This window comes from Denticeps clupeoides, chromosome 1, assembly GCF_900700375.1.
Source record: "Denticeps clupeoides chromosome 1, fDenClu1.1, whole genome shotgun sequence".
NCBI lineage: Eukaryota > Metazoa > Chordata > Actinopteri > Clupeiformes > Denticipitidae > Denticeps > Denticeps clupeoides.
In genome coordinates this window covers 7,392,778-7,418,086 of record NC_041707.1, presented here as the reverse complement: position 1 = coordinate 7,418,086, position 25,309 = coordinate 7,392,778, and the positions used below count along the sequence as shown (strand labels likewise).

The window sequence follows — 25,309 nt, the reverse complement described above, 5'->3', positions numbered from 1 at the left end:
CTGGCAGGTTTCGGCACCTTCGACTAGTTAATTCACAATGCTGTAAGTCACACATCATCCACTGAAAAAAATTGCATTTTTTTATCCTACGGCCACCTGATAAAGTGTGTGCATTCGGTCTGAAGATTTGACAGCGCTGCAACTTCACCAAACCAGGCTATTTTTGGAACGCTGCAGGTCCAGGGAAAACATCTGGACTAGTTGAGCATATTTCCCGGAACGCTGCCGGGCCACCGAGAGCAGGTCATTTGGAGCGCTCGGCCCAGGCCAGTGGCGCTTTGAAGGTACCTACAGTTCTGCACAACATTGCCAGAAACCTCACACGCCTTGGCCAGGCATTTCTAGGTCATTGTCACAGCGATTGCACGAGGCCCATCAGCAAAAAGTGGCAAAAATGAAAAAGCATTATGTATTATTAAAAAGCATTATGTATCAGAAACAGTGGGCTGTGTGTGTTGTGCGCACATCGGAAATAAATCGTGGAAGGACCTCTAGAGGGAGACTGAAGTCACGACAATTTGCTCCAATCAGTCTGCATTAGAATCGGCGAGTAATAACGAAATATATTAGTGGAAAATTGGGAGGAGATGTTTCCATATTTCAAGACGGGTATTTTTAAACGTGGCCCCCCAAAAAAACATAAAAAAAGTACGATTTTCTGCGTTTTATGGCCTTGTAGACTTCACCAGACAGGAAGTCCCATTTTGGTAGGCGAGCCAACTATTAAATATTTCTCCGGTGATGGAAATCCATGTACGGAATGCGACCCCCCCCCCCCTCCTGGCATATTACCCGCGCGAGCTGTGACGTCAGGAGACGCGCTCGTCCCTCCGGCCGCTGATTGGAGGAGCCGGGGGCTCAGGAATGTTCCCGAAACGCTTAAATAGCGCCGGGCCGCCGCCGACCGGGAGTGCAGATTCGCCCGCAAGCGGCTCATACTTTATTTTATTATCATCATTATTATTATTATTACTATTTTTTTTGCGTTCTAGTTAAAATAAGTATTTATTCATAGAACAGAGAGGGACTCGAACCAAAGAAGGGAGAATCTGCGCTAATTCCTCTGCAAAGGATTTTTTTCCCCCCTATATTTAGTTTTTTTGCTTCTGTTTTTACTAGGATCGGCATTTTTTAAAGAGGTAAGTGTTTGTTCGTTCTTCAGCCCTTTTTTTTTTTGTTTTTTTATAGAATGCTTCATGATGCGTTTTATTCCTCAGATCTCAGACGCCTGGGCAGAGTCAGGATGATGTTGACCGGCCTGGTTTTAGTCTTGATGCTGTGGACCTGTCAGGGGATGAGGCTGGCAGGTGAGATGGAGAAAAGTTCGGTCTCTGTCTGTGACGTAAGAGCTGTGAAGCGTGAGGGCAACACTGTGTAAAATAATAGTAATAAAATAAAAAATCTCTGGTAATTATAGGAATGTGGTGTCGTCGAGAATAAATCGCATTTGCATTGTGTGGTGTGGCTGGATCTTGGATTTTTCAGTATGGGTCCTGAGTGGCCACTGCACCAGGATGCAGAGATCAATACTTGAATCATGTTTAGTAATGAGCTCCTCTGGTCCCTCGATCCACAGAAAGTCGTGAGGATAACAGTATTTACGACCTTTTTGAACTGGCGCACGTCCCGAACAAACACCACGGCGTGGGTTTAGTCAAAGGGCCCGATCCCAACAGCCCAGCCTACAAGATCTTAAATCCAAACCTGATCCCCTCGGTTCCTGAGAGCTCCTTCAGGGACATGATCGATTCCATCCAGGCGGAGAGGGGCTTCCTCTTCCTGGCCACCTTCAAGCAAGCCAAGAAGACCCGCGGCAGCCTCCTGACCGTGGAGAAGAAAGACGGCTCGGGACCAATATTTGAGATCATCTCCAATGGCAAAACCAACAGCCTGGATTTGGTTTACACCACCAGCAATAAGCAGCAGGTGGTGTCCATCGAAGAGACATTTCTGTCCAGCGGCAGCTGGAAGAACATCACTCTGTTCGTGCAGGAGGACCGTGCACAGCTCTTCGTGGGCTGCGAGGACGTGAACACTGCCGAGCTGGATGCGTCCATCCACAGAATCCTCAGCCAGGAGGTCACCGACATCGCAAGTCTGCGTATCGGGAAGGGGTCGGGGAAGGACAGGTTCATGGTAACTATTCCTTACTAAGTAAATATAATATATGTGTTTGCAGAATTTTTCCCTGATTCTGAATGTATTTAATCTCATCTTCAGGGCGTACTTCAAAATGTACGTTTCGTTTTTGGAACAAGTCTGGATGCGATCCTGCGCAACATGGGATGCCAAAGCAGCAGTAAGTGCACAGAAGTGCATGCAACCTGCCTAACATGATGCACAGTTGAAACATGCCTCCATAATGACGCATCTTCACCCCTGCAGCCACCTTAACTGACATCGTGGCTCTGGACAACACCGTGAACGGATCCAGCCCGGCCATTCGCACCGACTTCACTGGACACAAAACCAAAGGTGAGTCTCAGGTTTCGGGCCTCTGGCAGTTTCTAAAACAGATTTGTGGACGCAGTCTAAAAAAAATATATGTCTGTCCATGTGCAGACGTCCAGGGGGTCTGTGGCTTCTCCTGTGAGGATCTGGCCAGCATGTTTAAAGAGGTCAAGGGACTGGGCCTGGTCGTTAAACAGTTGTCCAACGAGCTCCGTGAAGTGGTAAGAAAAGAAACCATATGCGCCCTTGCCTCCTTCATCCTCCCGTTACGAACCCATCCCGTGAGCTCCGGTCGCTTGACCCCTCGAAGAGCATTTCCTGCCAGTTGCACTTCACACGCCAGAGCAGTAACAAGCCTCATGTGGATAGAGAAAAATGAAATGCTTGCGGTCATTTCGTGTGGAAACCGCACCACGAGTAATTAAAAATGAGGAGTGATTCATGGCTGCTGCAGGCCGGCATGCCCCTGGCCACAGAGACAAGGGCCACCCAGGCCCCTACTTTTTACTCTCCTTGCTGCATTAATTGCCATATAATACATTTTACAAAAAGAAACATTTGAATTATCACAGCACATTACAATCAGTAGTTACAGGGACAGTCCTCTGGAGACACTCAGGGTCAAGTGTCTTGCTCTGGGACACGATGGTAGTAAGAGTGATTTGAACCGACACACTAGGCTACTACCACCCTATAAGCTTGAATACATCAGAGAAACGGCAATGCTGCCACTGCCGCCGTGTCTGCTAAATGCTCATATGTACATTTGAACTGCGTCACCAGACCAAGGACAACCAGCTCATCAGGACCACCATGAAGTTCCACAGTGGCATCTGCCTTCACAACGGCATTGTTTACAAGGACAAGGACGAGTGGACGGTGGACGCCTGCACAGAGTGCACATGCCAGGTACGCATGCCCAGGCTATCTTTACGGGCACCTTTACGGGCCAACCAAGTCGGTTAAGAGGGGTGCAGGCTGCTGCGATGAATTGGAAATGAGGTGGCACCGTTAAAGGCGCCTCTAATTTGGGGAAAGACTGAAGTTCAGCTAAGGCAGCGGGGAGGAACCGACTCGTCCAGGAAGAAGAGCGAGCAGGGATCGCGGAAGGGGAGCGCTATCTAGCTGGCCGGCTTTCAGGAATCTAGTCGTGTTAGGAGGTGGTGTTTATTGGAGGCGGTTTCTGGAAAATGTCAGAGCTTCGCACTGGATGCTGAGCCACAGGTCGTGCCATGCTCCCCACCCTGCAATTTCCTGCGCTTCCTTTCCTGTCCTACTTTTTTTCCCCCCGACTGCTTCCCTCTGGTCATCCTATTCTTGCAGCTCGACGTAGGTGTTTTTCTCTGAAGGCCGCATAATGCAATTAGAAGCAATTACCACTGGCAGGACTTCTGTCTTTTGTGTAAAAGCCGCATTGGCACCAGAGCCGAGCCGTCAAAGCCTAAATCACTGGTCTGACTCCCTACATTCCTTTCCACAGAACTCCGCCACTGTATGCCGCAGGATCTCCTGCCCGCTTGTGCCCTGCCTCAACGCCACGGTGCCTGAAGGCCAGTGCTGCCCTCGCTGTGGAGAACGTAAGCGCTGCCGTGGATGTTCTTTAGTCATGCCGAAACTCTGTTGTGGGGCAGAGGAGCTCATAGGAAACGGTTTGCCTTTTCCAGTGGACACAGAAGAGGCGGGGTGGTCACCGTGGTCCGAATGGACGCAGTGCTCGGTCACCTGCGGCAGAGGCACCCAGACGCGCGGACGCTCCTGCGACCGCATCACCAACAACTGTGAGGGCTCGTCTGTGCAGACTCGTGACTGCTTCCTTCAGGAGTGCGACAAGCGCTGTGAGTCCCCGGGCCATCGGGCAATCTTTAATATCCTGGGACCACTGGCAGCTTTTGACAATAACACCATGTGCTTGCTGTTCACAGTTAAGCAAGATGGAGGATGGAGCCACTGGTCACCCTGGTCCTCCTGCTCTGTCACATGCGGCGAGGGCGTCAGCACCCACATCCGTCTCTGCAACTCACCCACTCCCCAGATGGGTGGAAAAGTCTGCGATGGCGTCGGCAGGGAAACAAAGAAGTGCGTGCAGCCCGCTTGTCCAGGTAAGGAGGACGTGAACCACGGAAGCACGTCCAGCAATGCCTGGCTCCAATGGCTGACGTTCGCAAACCTCGTCCTTTTCTTAGTGGACGGAGGCTGGGGACCGTGGTCTCCGTGGAATGCCTGTCCTGTTACGTGTGGTGGAGGAGTGCAGATGAGGAACCGCCTCTGTAACGATCCTGCTCCAAAACATGGAGGGAAGGAGTGTGTGGGCAAAGCCAAAGACACCCAGCTGTGCAACAAGCAGGACTGTCCTATTGGTAAACCTTTCTTCATATGTCTCTTTGAGTTTATTGAAGTTGTTGTGGGTAGACTGGTTGATTAACAAGTGTCCTTTTTTTAGATGGCTGTTTGTCCAATCCTTGCTTTGCTGGGACAAAGTGCACCAGTTTCCCTGATGGCTCCTGGAAGTGCGGCGAGTGCCCGCAAGGCTACAGCGGGGACGGAATCAACTGCAAGGACATCGACGAGGTAACGTGGTCGGGCAAAGTCCCCGAGGCTACACGCGGCCGGACGGCGAGCGGCCTCCCTCCAACTCCTAAATTTCATTGTCTCCGCAGTGCAAAGTGGTCCCCGACGCCTGCTTCGTGCTCAACGGAGTCCACCGCTGTGAGAACACAGAGCCCGGATACAACTGCCTGCCCTGCCCGCCGCGTTACTCTGGCCCGCAGCCCTATGGCCGTGGAGTGGAGGAGGCTACAGCCAAAAAACAGGCAAGCAGAGCACTGCCTGTCCAAACACATGAAGATCGTATAGCAGAGTTGTTGCTACTGGAGGGCTTGCATGATTTGAAGCCTGACTTGATTTAGGTCTTGATTTAAAAAGCAGGAACAGCCAAGCCTCACCTTCACGCCATCCGTTCTTTTGTAGGTCTGCGAGCCACGCAACCCCTGTTTGGATGGCTCCCATGACTGCAACAGGCATGCCAACTGCATCTACCTGGGCATCTTCTTAGACGCCATGTACCGTTGTGAATGCAAGCCTGGCTACGCCGGCAACGGCCACATCTGCGGCGAGGACACCGACTTGGATGGCTGGCCCAATAAAGACCTCCTTTGCGTTGCCAATGCCACCTACCACTGCAAGAAGGTAACAATTACTACACAATAAGACCATGTATGTATATATTCAGGACATGTAATTGACTTCTAACAAATGTATCTTCTGTTTCCAGGACAATTGTCCCAACCTTCCAAATTCTGGCCAGGAAGACTATGACAAAGATGGCGTTGGAGATGCTTGTGATGGTGATGATGACAATGATGGGATTCCAGATGACAGGGTAGGCCATGAATGATTTCTTTCATGTTGGGCTTTCAGATATTTTCGTATTTTAAACCTTTGCAGTAATAAAAGTGAGACTAGCAGTATTCCCTCTGAGCTACAAGCCTGCCTGTGCATGCTAAACCGGGAGAGAGTGCAAATGTGACCAAGTGAGCATAAAAATGTTTTCTCAAGGGTGTATGGCCAGAAGGCTGGTGTGGCTGCACACCCATAATTCATTACATTGGAACATTTTTAAAGAAACCCCATGGCACAAAGTGTCCTGCAGCCAAATCTTGCATTCCTTCATGGAGTTACAGCCTTTAAACCCAGATTTCATGGCATAGAAGATCAGCGGTGATCTCTTTTATTCGAAAAATCTGATCTACAGATCTTTCTTTACTTCTAGAAGTATTGTTTGGTCCAAAAATGTGCAGCCTTGAAATACTAGACTCTGTTGTTGTTCTTGTTTTATAGGACAACTGTCAGTTCATCTTCAACCCGGGGCAGTATGATGATGACCGCGATGATGTCGGCAACCTCTGCGATAACTGTCCATATGAAAGCAACCCTGATCAAACTGACACAGACAACAATGGAGAAGGAGATGCTTGTGCTGTAGACATCGATGGCGATGGTGAGATATTAGACCGGCTCTGCTTTCTGTTGGTGATCATGTGGTGGCGAATTTTGTATTTCGGTAAATTAACCTGCAATTGCGTTTTTTGGCAGGTGTGCTGAATGAGAACGACAACTGCCCCTATGTCTACAATGTTGACCAGAGGGATACTGACAGGGATGGCGTTGGAGACCACTGTGACAACTGCCCTCTTGAACACAATCCTGATCAGGTGAGGTCAATGGCATTCTGTCAGAAACAGACGGTGGTTTTCAGAATGACTGGATGTCTCATGGGGGGCATTATGAATTCAGAAAAATTCATGAAATGGAGCCACAGGAAGCAGAGGGTCATTGTGTGTTAAGAATCCCACAGAAAAGCCTCATTCATTTCTCTACTCCTACAGTTTGACTCTGACTCAGATCGCGTGGGTGACAAGTGTGACAGCAACCAAGACATTGATGAGGATGGTCACCAAAACAACCTGGACAACTGCCCATACATACCCAACGCGAACCAGGCTGACCACGACAAAGACGGCAAAGGGGATGCTTGTGACCATGACGATGACAACGACGGCATTCCGGATGACAAAGACAACTGCAGACTTGCCTTTAACCCTGATCAGTTAGACTCTGATGGTGAGTATAAATGTATTTCCATTCTCTCAGATGCTGTGCGACAGAGGATTGTAGAAAATGCTACGGATGTGCAGAAATGAAGGAAATAAAACTTTTCTGCATTGGCTTTGAATTTTGTTTAAGGTGATGGACGGGGTGACGCCTGCAAGGATGACTTTGACCAGGACAACGTACCTGACATTGACGATGTCTGCCCTGAGAACTTTGCCATCAGTGAGACCGACTTCCGCAGGTTTCAGATGGTTCCACTGGACCCCAAGGGCACTTCTCAGATTGATCCTAACTGGGTCGTACGCCACCAGGGCAAAGAGTTGGTACAGACCGTCAACTGCGATCCTGGCATTGCTGTTGGTGAGTTACATAAACACACAGTCTGGATAGATTTCCACTGGTTTATCGAGAAATTGTTCTTTACACATTTTTGTTTCTATGGTCCAGGTTATGATGAATTTAACGCTGTGGACTTCAGTGGGACCTTCTTCATCAACACCGACCGTGATGATGACTACGCTGGCTTTGTGTTTGGCTACCAGTCCAGTGCTCGTTTCTACGTAGTGATGTGGAAGCAGATCACACAGACCTACTGGTCCCACACTCCAACCAGAGCACAGGGCTACTCCGGGCTGTCCATCAAAGTGGTGAACTCGACCACAGGCCCTGGAGAGCACTTGAGAAACGCCCTGTGGCATACTGGAGACACCGAGGGACAGGTGAGCAGCACAAGCCAAAGATAATAGCCTGATGATCAATTGTCTGAAGTTTACTGAGATTCAATTCTTTTTCAAGGTCCGCACATTGTGGCACGACCCCAAGAACATTGGATGGAAGGACTACACCGCCTACAGATGGCAACTGATACACAGACCCAAGACTGGACACATCAGGTATGCGTGGCTAAGACATTGATTGATCCCTTTTATTATTTCAAGTACCATTTTTCAGGTAATAATGAAAGCGAATTGTCCTCCACTTTGTCCTCTTTAGAGTGATTATGTACGAAGGCAAGAAAATCATGGCAGATTCTGGAATCATCTATGACAAGACATATGCTGGTGGAAGGCTCGGTCTTTTTGTCTTCTCTCAGGAGATGGTGTACTTCTCAGACCTCAAGTATGAATGCAAAGGTAAAACATCTTGAAAGGAAAACAGTAGTTTTGTACTTGCATGAATCTAGGAATTTTCAATTTACATTATTTTCCTATCATCTTTTTCAGATTCATAATTGACCAGGATGGCGACCTCTTGAACAATGTGCCTTTTTCAATTTTTCTTTTGGTATCTTTATTACTCTTCCCTTTGGTGGGACCATGAGAGAGCAAGTGGCTTTCGAGTTACTTGACCCTGGACTTTTTAACATGTTGCCTTGTGGTGGAAGACTGTTGACCTCTGCACAGTTGCAGCACTGGGGAACGCAATCCTCCCCTGAACTTATGGAACGTTTCTCGCTCACTCTGCTTTGCACCGAAGGGAAACGTGCCCATGATCTTCTGAAGCAGCCTCTTTCTTCATCAGTAGGAGGTTCAAAGGGAAGAGTTTTTTTTTAAGCTTAATCTCAGATCTGCTGTGGACTCGAAATGAAGAAACTATATTGCTGCCTTATTACACATAAGTAGTGGGTTTAAGGGCCCTTTGAAGGAGTCACTGAGGGACCATAAACACACAAAAAATTGATTGACTGTTACTTTCTATGCGCGTGAACGTTTTCCTTATGGCTACTTATTGTGTCTACAAATCAAGCCATATATTCCTGGCCTGTTTTGGACTTTACCTAGGACCAATTGAACGATTTTGAGAAATTCAGAAAAAGGTCACTCAAAAGCCAGAGACCATCTGAAATACAAATCAGAAAGCTCAGGCATCTCAGGATTAGCACTGATTCCCACAAGGCCTCTCAGGACTGAGCCCATAGGAACATACATTGGATGCATTTCCAGGAAAGAGTGAAGCAAAAGTAGGATACTGGATTTATGCAAAATAAATATAACTTTTTAGGAAGTCAAAAGCACAGCACAGAATATGTGAAAACGTGGCAATCTATGCATCAGCTAGAGTACCATCTTTGATGGAGGTTGTATTTAAGCACATATTTATTTTTTATAGAAAGGCAGAAGGATTCAGATGCTCCGGGTCATCCTTTGTCATCTCAGTGCTCTTGTCAGAAAAAATCAAGATATGGCATTTAATGAAAACTGGAAAAAATCCACAACTCAATTTTTTTTCTCAGTGAGCTCAGTATTAACACCTTCCTTTACAATGTACTTTCCATCACAGTATGCATGACAGGTTTGATGAGTGGAAACCAATTACAAATATTACCTCATTGATGTATAATTGAAACCAACAAAGTACTTTTAACTGCAGTATATACATTGGCTTTGTATATACAATCAAAGATTTATTCTGGATATAATAATTGTTTTGAATAGCAGACAACTCCCCACGCAAATGATCAGTTGAGTGGTTTTTAAATATGTTTTTCGTGCTTTTTTTGTATGTCTGGTAATGCATTTTTAAGAATAAGTTATTATTATGTCATTATGTTTAATTGTAAGGAGATATTTGATGTGTGTAGATATGCTATTTAAATAATTTATCAAGGAACATGGCCTTACACGGATGTGTTTCTGTCTGTATAAAATGTTTGCACACTGACACAAGGATGTTTTATTTTAATGTTTTTTATGACGCTTGTATTTAAAAAAATGTACCATTTTTATCCACAATGACCCTGATTTTATTCAAACCATGATTTTTATAAATGTCAACAAAACAATAAACAACAATGAAAAAAAAAAATTTCAATTTAATTTAAATTACCATCATTTGGTCTTGGCGCATCTAAGGTTCCATTTTGTGGTAGTGCCCTTGGGAACCCATAAGCAGCCATGCTAAAAAATTCAAAATACACATTTACAGCATTTATCAGACGCCCTTATCCAGAGCAGAGCGACTTACAATCAGTAGTTACAGGGACAGTCCCCCCACCCCCCTGGAGCAACTTAGGGTTAAGTGTCTTGCTCAGGGACACAATGGGATTTGAACCTGGGTCTTCTGGTTCATAGGCGAGTGTGTTACCCACTAGGCTACTACCCCCCCACATGTTATACGGCACCAGAATTAAAAATTTTGCATGTGACATGAATTAGGCTTTCTCAGAAGTCAAATTATATTAACTTCTCCTTTTTTACTTCTGGCCTACTGCTTCTGTGCACTTTTAAAGTATTGGAATTAAATGGAGCCAGCAGCATCTCACCATTCTGAGACACTGCTTCAGCTGCAATCTTTTGCATGCTGGCTGTCCTGTGCTAAAAGGAAAGGCTGTTCAGATTAACTTAGGCCTCATTTGATTTTATATTTGTTATACAGTGGGTATGGAAAGATTCAGACCCCCTTAAAATGTTCACTCTTTGCTATATTGCAGCCATTTGCTTATATCCTTTGAGTTCCTTTTTTCCTCATTAATATACACACAGCACCCCATACTGAGGTCAAAGGAACTGCCTGAAGAGCTCAGAGACAGAACTGTGGCAAGGCACAGATCTGGCCAAGGTTACAAAAAAATCTGCACTCAAGGTTCCTAAGAGCACAGTGCCCTCCATGATCCTTAAATGGAAGACGATTGGGATGAACTGAACCCTTCCTAGAGCTGGCCGTCCGGCCAAACTGAGCTACAGAGCCTTGGTGAGAGAGGTAAAGAATAACCCAAAGATCACTGTGACTGAGCTCCAGACATGCAGTCGGGAGATGGTAGAAAGTTATAGAAAGTCAACTATTGCTGCAGTGTGTGTTATATGTGAAACTGCTTATACAATAAATATATATTATTTGTTTTTATTTCTCCTTCATATTTTTATTTCAGAGACCAAACAGAGACCATAGCCTGAATCAGATTAAAAAATGTGATTTGTAGAATGTACTTTACTCTTTGTTCAAAGCAATGACTAAACAGCTATTGTCTAATGTGTAATTATAAGACAATACCCGTCTTATAAATGCCATATTAAAGTAATAAAGTGTTTCAGCAGACACTATGCACAAAACTTCCCAAAATGTTGATTTATTGTAACATAGGACGTGCCCTTTGAGAGACTTGATGAGGCCGCATCTTGGCATGGGAGGCTGTCTGAGACACACGGCACTTTCTCAGTCTTTGCTATTGACTACAGAATGCACACTACAATAAAAATTTCATTCCCTTTCTCTGTCCCAGAACCATTTGCATGCTAAATACATCTGTGTGACCATTTAGATTTAAAGCATAATTTGAAAAGTGGTGCGGCTATTTTCCACCATGTGGTACTGGCTCGAAGTATGGCAATTTCCTGGCCATAAGCAAGCTGAGGTGACAACAGAACATTACAGAAGTTCTTGAGTGCAGAACAGGCTATTCATTGTGAACAGGCATCTCCTGCGGCGGGGTGGGTGAGGTTATCTGGACATCTTTGAGGAGCTCAGAGAGCGCTGAGCTAGAGACCCATGAGCTATTGCTGTCCAGGTCAATGGATCTGCAGCTAGGCGTCCTGCTGAGGGCCCGTTCACAATCCATCAGCAGGCTCCTCATCTGCTCTTCTGACAACTTGGGTGTCTCTGCCTAAAAAAACAAGACGTTAGCTCCGGTGTCACTGCTGAAAAGCTTTAATTCATCAAGCCTTTACCAGCAGTACAGATGATGTAATAATGCAGCTGAAGAAAAAGTTAATTATAGACTTAATTGTTGCTCATTTAGAATGCACCCATGCTCCCTTGTAAACAGTGTTTAAATGTTGGCTGGAGTGAAGCACCGCAGTATTCATTATCACAATGACTCACAATTGCAGGGCTGTTTCTTATGTTTCTCTTGAGTAGAGTTAAATCCTAAATCGGGGAAATGCTCGGAAAACAGAACCAAAACCACAATCCCTCACCTGTCCATTGACCCTGCTGATCAAACATGGCTTGACCTATTTTCCTTCACACTCCCAAAGAAGATTATTTTTTTGTCTTTGGTATTTCCTTATGATAAATCATTCCCTGTGCTACTCATACTGGGCTGCATCCCAAAAGAAGTTAGTCCAGCAGAGACAAAAACACTTCCAGTTGCATAAAGCTGTTCCAATTGGACAGACATTTGTTTTTTCAAAGCAGAGGTCAGGAGGCGTCCAGGCAAAATGCACTGGATACACTGGGAGTTCAAGCTGGGAGATCACATTTTTGTAATGACGTTTGGTGTGCCACTTTTTGGATTTCAAGTGCATTTTCTATCAGAAGCTTGTTGCATTACGCCAATGCTATTTCTGAGGCTCTCAACACAGCCATTGTGACTGTCAAGCCTGTCCACATTTCTGTTTTGCTCCATCTACCAATACACCTGAGCCCAAGTTTATAATGTTCCACAACCTTGAATGCAAAAAGAAGAGAAGAAGGAACAGAATGAACAACAAACCAATTTGGAAACCAGGGAACAGGGTCAGAAAAAGCAAGAAGAGCAGAAAATTGAAGGGTTTGTACACTACAGAACGATATCCCAGGACAAAGACAACTGAAACAAAACAACCAAATTACATTGGATTTCAAAATAATATTTAAAATCTCAAACATGAGCCAGCTATATGGACACAATATTTTATGGTGATGCTTGCAAGTTGTTTCTGTCTATTAGATATATTTGAGCTGGTTTGTGATTGGTCAGTATAAATAAAGTTCTTGTTCAGATCAAAACAGTCAGAGGACATTTGAGGGGATCCTGTATGTCAAAGCATTCCATAAATATGATCATGTTAAAGTAAAAGTAGCCTAAAAGGTGTGTGCTGTGCTTGTTATCCATATGAACACTAGGGGAGGTAATAGATCAAACAGCATTTGGGTCACCATCACCTCAGGGTTACCTGTTCTCAGTTTCCAATAATGTGTCAGACTGAACTATAGCTTGGAAAGCTTTGGGAATGGCTGGGACCTCTTGAAGTGTCTGAAAAAAACCATCTGTCTCTCAGCACGCATGCTTCATGTCTTGTTTAACTGTCTGGTCCTGCACAGAAATGCAAGCCAGACCTTCCTGGGGCTTCTGCTACAATGATGGCAGACTCTGTTATGTGTTACATGTTCCTTTGTCACCAGTAAAGAAGTGCAACATCCATCACTCCCCACTTCCTGCAGAGCAGCTCATCAGCCCAGGCATTCATCAGCCCTGTTTCGACCTCCTCAGTCAGTTAAACTCATCAATGTCCCCTCCTCGCCTACAATAATCCAGCCTCGCAAAGGCCAGGCCTTGCCTCGTTTCACCTGCATGTGGCTACATGTGTGGAGAGCTACAAGGCCCGGCAGGCCTGCCTTTGACCCCGAGGGCACCGTGGAAGGGGGACTGTTTCTCATATTCTGCCCCAGTAATGACTACTATGCCATTGTTTACCCCCTGGCTTTCACAATGTGAAGGGCTGAGCAGTGCAGACGCATACCAGCACCTGACCCTTCAGGCAGCTTTCGTGACAAGCCTTGCCCTTACCCCGTGGACTTGACCTTCAACGTTCCCTGTGACGGTGCCTCTTCCAAAGGGAATTTACTGGAACACACACACACACCGAGACTGAAAACTATGTCAGAAAATGATGTCAGCTAAATTGGTACATGAAGTAAAGAGTACGAAACGCTGAAAAATCCCCCAGCAGTCAGAGATAATGTAAGGACACAGGATCCTACCCCGAATGCAAAGGGAGTTTTTATAGGCCTGACCCCACAAACTGCTCTAACATCACACAGGCCTTTAACACCCTTTAACACCACCCTTCTGTCTGGGGGCTCAGGTCTGTCGCCAAGAGATTGATGGGATCCCCCCTTTTCTGATCCCCCTTTGTCTCTGTGAAGGTCTGCAGGGGAACCTAGGATGGGGAAAACGCTGCATTTTTATATAAAAATTGTATTATGCACTTTAAAACAGTGATTGTGGGTGGAGTCTCGAGGTCCATGGTTTTTTTCAGGTCAGTACCGGCGATTAATCATCACTTGTTTGGCGGCGGCACGACAAGCAGCCACATATGACTGCACTTCACTTAAAATGTTTTTTAGCTCTTGCGGGTCGCGATCCTCGCCATTTGGAGACAAGCAATCCCAAGGCTCATTGCCAACGGTTCCGTTGTTTAGTAAACATCGGGGCTTTTGGCCGATTACGGAATGATTCTATTATTCAATCCCCTAATAATTCTATTCAGCATAATCAGACTTGTCTTGTAACGGGTAAGCAATACACAGTCCACAGATCAGTCTGGTTATATATATCTAAATATTTTGTCTGTTCTATGATCGGAGAGAGGGCAGCCAGAATAGGACCCAGGCCTGCTGGTCTGGCTAAAGTCTGACGTTCTGACTTCAATTTGTTTGGGTGCTGGAGGGCACTGCTGGCTAGACAGATGACTTAGACTCTTCAGAAACATTTTTGCTGTACACGGCTCCACTGCTTATCTCCACTGCTTATCTGTCAATCATCCGAGCGTATTGTAGGTTTTGTGTGCAGATCTGTGCTAAATTGAACTTCTGAGTAGGTGGGCGGCAGAAATTCTACTTGTTTCATTTACATTTGACTAATACTTGACAATATGACTATATACTGTATATATGAAGTTTAATCTAACCCCAACATCTTTTATTCTCTCTCTTCTATCAGTCTAATCTCAATATGGCCCACTTGAAAAATCCTGTTCACACATCTTTCTGCGAACATTTGATTTAGACTGTGGTTTAAACACAGAGAGCTTGTTAGTGGCGAAATTCAGGATTCCCCTCCATGTAGATCGTGTTTGCTGTCCCTATTCATGCAGCCTCCCTGCTTACTCCTGTCAGCAGCCACAGGCGACTTCAGTGGATCGAAGACAGCTCATGTTGCAAGGTTACTCAGGTTAACCCCCCCCTCGACATAACCTAAGGCCAACGGCCTCCTACCAAAAGCGAAAATTCCTCTTCATCAAATGTATACCTCATGCAGGATTTAGTGATGCTCATATCAAAATAATAATGTCTGTGTTGCTGCGGTGGCTATGGTCTGTATTATATAATGAGTAAAGGTTACGCTTCTCAGATATAAATATATGCCGTTTGACGCTGTCTGTGGACAGATGCATGTAATGGTTATTGCCATGTGCCCTGCGTGTAAAGATATCTCCAGTGTACACCACTGTTTTTGTTCAGAGGTTGCGTAAAAAGAATGCGGACCATCTGAGAAAGCTTCTGCAGTGGAAAAATAATCATGCCCTAGCACCCTCTAGCACAAGGATTGTCATTACAAGCGCTGCAGTTCACAAACAGCCACCTTTTTGAATAATATTAAACTGTCTCCACTGGTGAAATATAATGAAGGCATGTGGATCTAAAGCAGCACTTCTTCTGTGCCCACATTCAGCAGACTCCATAAATTAAGGGATATTAGTTAAATTCTTTGGAAACATACACACTTTAAAGACAAAAATATGTACTGGCAAGGAATACTTTTTGAGCATAATCAAACGCAAGTGGATCCTTAGTCCTCCACTCATCGAAATGTTATTATGCTAAAGGTTATATCTCCTCGTGGCTGCAGATGGTTGGATGCAAGACAAGTCAAACATGAAGAATCCCCATCCCTTCTTAGTTTGGTCCTGATGATCAGCTTTTATCAAAGACATCTGTGCCACCCTAGACCAAATTCCTACACTAATGCTGCGGCCCATCACTCAGGGGAAGAAACCCCACGTGAACTTGGAGTGACACGTGGAAAAGAATAAAAAGCACACAGAACCAAGGTAAGACTGATTTCTACAAAAAATAGAAGATATTCATACAGCAAAAATATTTCATATGTCAATCCCCTAGGTCCAGTCAGACATTAATAGGGGCTCTACTTGCGTTTTATACATTTTGATTACATTCTTTTCAGATATTATGATAAATGAAGTTTCTTATGCCAATATTTGGGTGAATATTTGATTTTGACTGGCAAGAACAGTAACATGCTGAAGCTATAGAGACTTGGATTAAATCAGATATTAAAAATGGAATGTTCATAATGGTCACATTTAGAACATATTGTTCTATGGATAAGGACAATAGAAAGCGATATAAAGAGGGTTGAGGTCATCAGTCATTCCCATCAAAGATCTTGTGATGGAACAAGGGAGTAATTCCCTCATTAATCTTGGTCTTACATCAACAGTTTGTTCACAAAACCTTTTAACATTTTTACGCCTCAAATAAGTGTTGACAGAATTCCAGAGACTCAGACTAAACAGTTATCATGGCATGTCTTATTCTCTTACTTTAAAAGCATCAGAAAAATTCTAATACTCATACAACATGCTCAGATGAGTCAACTTTCCATACAATTGTGTTTTCATCTCAAGTGGACAAAATGCCACGAACGTGACCTTACTGCTTTACTGAATCGGATGATGATACACAATGAGCAACAGAGAAACATCACTGAAGTTGATGGGTTGTCCCACCCAGCCATCTGGTCTTTATGTACCTTTTTCTATTTCACATTAATAAAAGTTTAGTGGGATTCCCTACAAGTTTAGTGGGAATCCCACTATATCCCATGATTTCCTTGAATACAACAGAACACAAAAAAAATAATCCCACTATATTATTCATCATCTGTCATTATGAATAACTCAAATCAAAACAACAGTAAATACTTTGTTGAATCCCTGAAGATAACTAATTCATTTTTTAAAAATGCTGTCTATGTATTTATTTTTGTCTAAAAAATTTACTTTGGCACAAAATGTATGTTTACATTTCAATTCTGCTTCACAGTGCTTCAAATTCAATTCTGCAGCATGAACGACCGGCTGCACCGGTTTCATGCCTGTAAGTTTCTGGATGTTTGTGCCGAGTCTATACAGTTGGTCATCTTTCTGTTTTTCACCATTCCTGGTGAGATTCAGGGTGGGATGTATTGGATTCACACTGCACGATGCAGAGAAACCTCCGCCAGCCGCGGCGCCCAGAGGGGCCCTCAGAAGGACTGTGGCTGAGGTTTCTAAGCCTAACATTATGGTCGGTATTTTGCTAACTGCCACAGGGCACAATCCAAGACTCCCTGTAGTTAAAGAGTGCAGTGGTCAGACAGTAAAAGCTAAATTTAACACAGTCACCATGAAGCTCCACACAAGACTTTCTACGTTTCCATTATCAGTACAGAGACAGTAATGACTCATTTTATGTCACTCATTGTGGGCTGCTGCAAATAAAAATCACTTGCATTTCACTTTGGACAGATATAATAATCAGATGCATGTCAGTAAATGAAACTGTGCAATCGTATTGCATGCTGTCTATGAAGCTGGCATACGATATTTAATAGTATTAATAGAAGAAAAAGGAAGGAAGACGTTTCAATTAAGTATTGAATGAGATCTTTGATCCATGTTTAAATATAAGTTTGTTCCAAAGGTTTCGGTTTTTGTCATCTGATAATTAAAATAAAGGGCAGAGCTACCCAAAGGAATGAACTGTTTGACTTAAAATGGAATCGAAGCCAAAGTCATAAAATTCAGGGTCAAGGAAAAATTAACATTTCCAGACAAAATGGTAAAAGACAATCAGGTGGATTTCAGCCTTGCTTGGGTTGTTATTACAAGCTCCCTGTTCTCTGTTGTCCCTTCGTCTCTCCTCCCTTGGAGAAGCTTGGCAAGACTCGGCTATGTAAATCAGTTGGGATGTTCACAAAACAACATCCTTAATCTCTTTGGCTGTCCACACCTCTCTGAAAAAAAAAAACGCCCTGTTTCAGGGAACAGAGGAAATCACCAAACCAGAGCGCCCAGCAATGCTGCAGGAATAACCAAACTCTGAGCTACGAGCTCACATCCTTGAGATCACAATCCAGAAATCCGTAAAAAAAAAATGCAAAAATTAAACGTAAAAATGTCTCCCACAGCATTTTTACAGGATGCTCCTTGGGAGACCTTTTTTTTTTTTTTTTTTTACATCTTAATGGTGGAAAAAAATTCCTAGACCTTCAGAACCTGGCAGAATATCCACCAGAGAGACCTATTGCTAGCAGTGCCTGGCAATGCACTTATGCACTTTAGTCACCAAAAGAGTTGTGCAAATCAAACAGCGCGAGGACAGAAAATTCAGCCAAGCCTGGCCACCACGGCGCCGCACTATATCCAGGTGCCGATGAGTCGAGTGCTGATGCAAGCAGAGCTCACGTACGGCACCGTCCGTCCAAGGGGATTAGTGCATGGACAGTTTCTCAAGCTGCCGGTCATGGACAGCAAATTGGTGCCCAGTGAAACACTTGAATCGATGCGTGAAGCTACTTTCTCTAGGGGCACATAAATCTGTCTTTTTGGTATTCCTGGGTCTTGGGAAAAGCTTGTTTGCAGCAATCTCAACGACACGGCGGCCTCAAAATGTTGCACTTCACTGCTGAACGTTGGATGATATGAGGTGAGAGGTAGATTAAGGAAGTTTGTACCTAAAATACCTATGTACCTCTCTTTGATGAACAAACAGGGTTTACCCACACGCTTTTCATATGCTCAGGACATACAAAAATCTGTGTGTTCGGAGAGAGCTAAAATAAACACGATAGTCGTGACTCACTGAAACAGCACTGGAAAAGATGTGGTGAATCCCGGGGAAGAAAAATGCAGTAAAAATATCGGTAGTTTTAAAAGTCTAGAGCAATTTTCCATTCTGTGCCCCAGCTCCTCCAAACACTAAGCTTTAACTCAAGCCTAATTAAAATGGCCACAAGCATTTTCTCTTCGGTGGGGAGAGAAGAGATGGCTGCTCTGTCAGGCACAATGTCTGCTCTTTGTGCCAGGAACATTGTTGCGTTGTAGACAGTGTGTGCATGAGTTTGCAGCATATGCTTAATGTTGGCCTTTTATTGGAATGCCATGCCAAGTCAGTATTATGGTGGGTGAGGTTTAATTATCATAGTTTTTCATGAACATTATTCAGCACTTTTGGATTTCTAATTGAATATAAACAGTATAGCCCAATCTAACATAAATGACATTTGTGATGCCTCCTCTTCCACTTAAGGTGATGGTCAGCACTGCTTTCATGGACAGCACCTGCTAAGTAAAACTTTTTGAAACGTAAGAGTCATTGTTATTGGGAAGCCATACCATTCTTCAGGCCAGTATTGATTGTATGTATGTGTGTGTATGTTCTGGATTAACTCACACTGGGGCTGGGTCTCATTGTCTCCAGCTGCTGTTGGATCTCTCTGAGTCGCGTCTCCTGTCGCCTCCTCTCCTTCAGGTCCTGCAGGACCCGCTCCCCTGGTAGCGTCTCCTCAACACACTCCCCAACCTGCACACAGCACACCAGCACACACAGGGGTGGGTTCTTTTTTTTTTTTTTTTTTTTTAGTTTTCTACCACTCAAACACACACACACATGCACACCCCTGATCAAGTACAAGCTTACAACTCATATTTCTTATGTCTGGATCACACCCATCATCCCTGTCTGCTGCTGTGCAACATATTCTGTGACCCAATTCTTGTTTAAACAAATTGCTACATTTCTGGGCAGCCTGATGCACCAAGACCACAGGACTCTGGACAAACTTAATAACCCCATCAAGAGCTACTCTTGAGGTCTGAAATGAGTGTTCATGGCACCCGCTCGTACAGAATATTGGAAATATTGGTGGAATGATGGAAAGGCCTCAGCACTAAGATCCCCAGCCAGTACACGGAGTCTGAAAAACAGGAGCATGCATATCTACTATGATTAAATATGCTTGTCACAATCTGATTCTGGGGGGAGACTCCAGTTCTGTCCAGTTTTGTATTGTCATTGTTGTGCCCTGATTGTGTCCAGTGACAATAATACTAATCATCAAACCAGATTAAGAACAGACTGAGATTATATGCATTATAGCAAGTTTTAGTTTTAAGAATAAACCATTCATTGTTTTAACTGATTGACAATCCATTATGTAGATTTATATACATGCATTCTTTACATGTTGAAAACAATGCATGGGACTGTGGAACTTCTAATGGAGATGTTCTAATAATGCTAGAAATCATCATGTTGAAAATGTTCTAGAAGCCTAATATATTGAGTGATACATCTATTGTCAGTTTATTTTAATAAAAAGCTTAAATGGCTTGCAAGTTATGACCCCAATGGGGAAAGAAAGTTTAAAGTACTACCTTTTGATGGTTTCTAGATTTCTACAATGAAACCAGTGAAATTTCTTCATATCATACTTTCAAAGATTCCAGCTCCTGCTCTATCTGAAATATTTCAAATATATCAAATGTGTCAATGAAGAACATAACAAGTTGGTAAAATATTCATAAAGTTCATGTTTGCATTCAGGGCTGTAATAGCATGTTTATCTGAAAAAACTTAAATGTAGGTCAGATGATGAAAGAGGACAAATTTTATGTTTTCTTAATAAATGTCAAAAGAAATTACAACTCTGCAGCCAGATCACTCCACATGCTAAAACATATTGGTCCCACAACCAGATAAAAACCATTGCCATCATTTTATGAATATGTTGTGCTCAAGCTGAAGTCATGCTTAAAGGACAGCTTCAACCAGAAGACAGAGGACCTGCGTTCAAAAAAAAAAAATCTGGAATCAAACAATATTTTGAGCAAGTAGATTGGCAAAATGAGTATGACCTGTGCCTTGGAAACAACCTCTGGTCTGCAGAGGACCTGTTTTCACAGAATGCGTGAGATAAACATGGGAAATGATCTGATCGCAGGGGAGGTAAAATGACATATTTACTTTCCATCTGCTGTCCAAGGGCAGTTTCAGTCCAAGACATATTTCACAGTCGCACCATATTACCAACCGGCTGATATCAGAACACAGTCATATCCAGATCGGAGAATTGAGGAAAATCTAACCACGAACATAGGCTTTATTTATGAGAAGTGGGTCATAGAAACAGATTTTTTTTTTTTAATGAATGTGCTGCAGATACAAACCAGAAAGAAGACACACGAAAGCCAATTGCAAACACCAGAAACTAATTAGGTCAAAATAGGTAATGCTATCTATCATCTTCTTCCATCGCAGCTCTAATGAGACCAGCAGAGAAAAAGCTTGGCATGAGACCTGAGCGCGCTCATACACAGATTTACCTTCAGCACAAATTCAGGTTAAAATAACAGGAGTGACAAATAAAATTCTGCCACAGGGAAGGATAACATTAATGGAATGTATGTAGATACAAAAACAATGTGAGGCAATTCAGACATTCATTTAATTAACAATGTCAAACTGAAAGACAGTGTTCCTGAAGATGTCAATGTCAATGTGCCTGAGCAATGATGGAGCTGCATGTGACAGTGAACTAAAGCAAGGCTTTTATACACAGAATCATCAGTGAAAACAGTCCGGATAACAAAATCATCCTTAGAAGGAAACCTAGAGTTGGTGTTCCAAAGCACTGAAGCACCAGAATGTTGGAGATACATATTATAATTTGTACTAACAACATTAGTTTTCATCAATATAGGTTCTTAAATTCAGAAAGTTGGATGAAGCACAATCATAAATGCTAAAAAGCCTCAAGTCACATACATAATAAAAAATTCTGGACACGCAACTTTGGACATGGCACAAAAGAAAACAATTAATAGTATGCTTCCTCCATAAAAACATAATTTTGTAAGGTGTCCAATGGAAGAAAAGGGGAAAATTGCTGATTTATGAATTCAGCAGCAGGCAAATGGACAAGGGCAAGTCTGGCCCTTTCACTTTTGTAAATACAAAAGTCCTAAAAGGTTTTTCTGAATAATGCGCAAGAACAAAAAAATTTGCACTCCTAGCTAGTGTTTAGGCAACATTACAGGTGAACCCTCACCCAGCCACATATAAAGGGTCCCCAACTAAAAATGCTCCTTGCCCAGGGTGTTTTCTATACATTCAGTGTTATTAATAACGCTCAGTTTAAACTTTAGTAATACAGCTGCAAAGCAGCTGGGTCACTTTGGGCAGCCATTTAAATGCTGTGGTCTGAGGGATTTTTCATGGAGTAATGTTTCAATATGACAGCCCACCTACACAGACATACCAACTGCAATCTGCTTCACTTCCACTGAAATTTCAGGTCTGACAGGCGTTAAAGGCTAAAGTCAGTGTAACATCCCAGTAACAGTCCCGGGTTCGACAACATTACACACCAGGTTTACACCTAAGCTATAAAAAGAAAAAGTTAGTTTAAGAGAAAATGTCTGCCTGCATCATGGAATAGATATATGTATTCCAATCATATGATTTGGCTTTGTATAGACATGAGCAGTCCATGTAAACATGTGATTTCTTTATTATTACACGTGCGGTTCACCTATAGGAATTGAACAGCGGAGAAATTGTAAGCCTTTCCCTTCCATTTATATCCCCTGTTCAGTGCTTTCCTTCCATGGCAGCAGTGTGCACAGCTCAGCTGGAATCATCAGCCATATTCTCTTTTAAGTGGCAAGCGCTGGGCTAAAGTTAGAAGGTGCCAGCCTCGAAGGTTAAAGAATAGTATAGGGGAAGCAGTGAGGGTAGGTGTTGCAAACTGCAATTCTGCGCCCTGCCCCACAGCTGCAGGAACTGCTCTCTCAGCGCTGGTCCAGCCCTGAAGCAAAAAAAACCCCAGGCAGCAGTCGGTTCCCTTGCACTTCTCTTGCACTCGGCCCCATCCCTCCTCCCTCAGTTAGTGCCACGTAGATCGAGGCCCTCAGCCAAAGGCTTCTCTGCAGTCGGCCCCACCGCTAGTGACATTATTAAAGGCCCCGAGGCCGGCCTCACTGTAGCACCAGAGCTTTGGAGTCCTGGCGGAGTGCCTAGGAGGCTAACGCCCTGCCGGACTACAGCCCAGTCTCCTTCACAGGCTCTTAAAGCCGAGAGTAAGAACCTGGCTTTGGCCTCCTCACATCTGCACCTGCAAACCCGGACACTTAGCAATAAAATAATGTCACGTCCGATTTATACTTTCTCACAGCGCCCTCGACTCCAAATAGACTTGTAGACTTGCAAAGCTATGCAAGCATTAAACAGTGGGGGCTTCTCAGAATTCATGATAAAATGAGAACCTGAGCGTACTAAGGCAGTGGAAAGTGAATGGAAGGTTCAATGTTGACACTGTGATATAATATCGCGTCAAAATTGGCCTTTTCTTCCACACTAAACACATGAGAGGAAATTTTACAAGGCCAGGCCGGATCGTTCACAGATGACATTCCTGATTGTGAGACATTCCTTAGGTATTAGAAGATAAACTCAAAGGTCATCTCCACCGAGGGTGGTCTGGATCAGAGTGTGTGTTTCCACAGATCTACTCCGTATGGCAGAATACTTCCCCAACACACACACAGAAATTATGTGTCTTGATTTCTAGACGAGACACCCCTCACAGAGAAGATATTTTATGTGTTTGTGAGTGATATCATAAATAAAATCAGTACAGGTTGTCCGTAAAAACAGAAAGCCGTTCAAGTTTAAGCAATAAACAAAGAAAGGATGAAATCGGCTGTAAAACAGGTTAAATGCCTCATGTCACTTGGCTTGTACAAACCTCTGAAACCCATTCAGTCAAGTCTGCAGCTGAAGCTAAGAAATCTTCTGGGGACATCAAGTACTGCCACCACCCTGCCAAACAATGACGCACAACAAGCAACTGGAAATAAAAAGAGATTATAATAATAATATTGCTCAACGTTCATCCAAAGCATCTGGTCTGACAAATCCCAAAAAGTCCCACTGAATCTGCCTCTGAAATCTGCATCGGTGGTAGTTTGTCAGATGGTTACAATATCAAGGGGTGACATCACCCCCTTCTTATTGATGAGATGCAGCTTGAAAAAGACCTGGACAGGGAAACGTGACAGCCGCGTATTTAAGATGTGCAAGGAGTCCCAGGGGAAGAGCGTTCCCTTTTTCTCTTAATATGTGTCAAACGTTTAAACGTGCAGGATCAACAGTTTCAACACTCCGGGGCGAGCACGTGTACGACAGAGAATATGACGAGAGGCCGTCCATGAAACGTGTTTGACCTCATATTTTTTTTGGTGCAATGTTCACATGGCATATCTAGGTTACCTGAAACACTTCACTGAAGGCAAATGATGCATACGGACGTGCAGAAGGACAGCAGATGAACGTGCACATAGGAAGAAAAGTGCTTGCGCAGGATTAAATATGCCAGCCGACTTAATTACTTACTGGAAAGGGTGACCGCCTACATTTATCACACCCACCAAACACGTGAATCATACTGAAAATGTCCATCAGGACCACCGCAGAAAGCCCTTTTGTGTATTAATATTCAGTCATTTATTCACAGTCTATTTCTTATTGTGGTTATGGTGTTAAGATGATCAAATGCAGCATTTCTGTAGTAAATCACACTGTATGTGACAAGAAGAAACAATCAGCTTGATGAGGTTTGGTCTGTGGAACGTTCAGTTCTAGGTCAAATTTAGAGGGTCTGCATTTCATTCAAAGCATAACGTCTGTGGAAATACTAATAAATGCATGAACCTTTTTGTTTTTCATAATTCAAATGATAGGATGCTCCCAATCTTTCTGTTCCTTGACCCAGCCAACAACAGTCATGTGAGAACTATTGAGCGCAACCAATAGGAAAGGCGTCATTTGATTGTACTGGACTGGAGACATTTGGTGCAACCGTATCTGGCACTGCCTCAGTAAAGTGTGTTTTCAATAGTAAAATGAGGACACTTTATTCCTGATACCAAGGGCAACATGTCCTAAGCCAGATCCAGTTGGCAGAACATTAAAGCCAATGGGAAACATACCACTCAAATAAGAGTAGGCGATTAGAAAAGCCCATGCCACCTAGAAGTTAAAACCAAACGGGAGTAAGAAACGTGTGCTTCATGCTTTGCATGAAACAGACGAAATAACTAAATGTACTATTTACTGAGTGCATTCTCAGATCTGTGCACCATCACTTACATAAAACTGCGTAAATCAGGCACAAATTCAAAATAAAAAATTTGCTTGCACTTTGTTTTTTAAATCAAGAGCATCAAGGATAATATCACATGACCTGAAGAAAGCTTTAGTTACCGAGGGTACAACAAGTCTTTATAATTCCTTAACATGAATATGTACACCCCAGATTTTTTGCTTAAACTTAACAGTCAGTTACTTTCAGAAGGCCACATTAATGCAGAGCTTGTTCATTATATGCACTTCACCTATTTCTGGCATGCAAAAAACATATGTAGGACACAGTAATAGCCTTAACTCAAACATGTGCAGTCTAGTCATGCATCCTTTAAAA

General features: G+C 43.5%; 2 protein-coding genes across 7 annotated transcripts in view; one reads left to right on the top strand and one right to left on the bottom strand.

Moving 5' to 3' along the window:
* Positions 1-920: 920 nt before the first annotated feature.
* LOC114788712 (thrombospondin-1-like) lies at positions 921-9,980 on the top strand. The gene is made up of 23 exons (XM_028977548.1): positions 921-1,139; positions 1,218-1,307; positions 1,577-2,136; positions 2,221-2,299; positions 2,386-2,475; positions 2,563-2,672; positions 3,235-3,360; positions 3,932-4,028; positions 4,116-4,286; positions 4,374-4,550; positions 4,635-4,808; positions 4,892-5,019; positions 5,109-5,261; positions 5,419-5,637; positions 5,723-5,830; positions 6,289-6,448; positions 6,544-6,662; positions 6,837-7,071; positions 7,195-7,422; positions 7,510-7,781; positions 7,858-7,955; positions 8,056-8,195; positions 8,286-9,980. Exons 2-23 carry the CDS (start codon positions 1,244-1,246, stop codon positions 8,291-8,293), a joined length of 3,516 nt encoding a protein of 1,171 aa, XP_028833381.1. The 5' UTR covers positions 921-1,139; positions 1,218-1,243; the 3' UTR covers positions 8,294-9,980.
* A 717-nt stretch (positions 9,981-10,697) lies between these two features.
* Positions 10,698-25,309, bottom strand: part of fsip1 (fibrous sheath interacting protein 1) — a 27,196-nt gene continuing 12,584 nt past the window's right edge. For 4 of the 6 annotated variants that reach the window (XM_028976610.1, XM_028976594.1, XM_028976602.1 and 1 more), the window contains 2 exons: positions 19,222-19,350; positions 10,698-11,662 (listed from right to left, as the gene is read on the bottom strand). In XM_028976610.1, the coding sequence (XP_028832443.1) occupies positions 11,456-11,662; positions 19,222-19,350 (336 nt within the window). In that variant the 3' untranslated portion in view covers positions 10,698-11,455. Of the gene's footprint in view, positions 11,663-19,221; positions 19,351-25,309 lie in introns of those variants that run through there. The other 2 variants (XM_028976585.1, XM_028976620.1) reach the window with 2 other exon arrangements.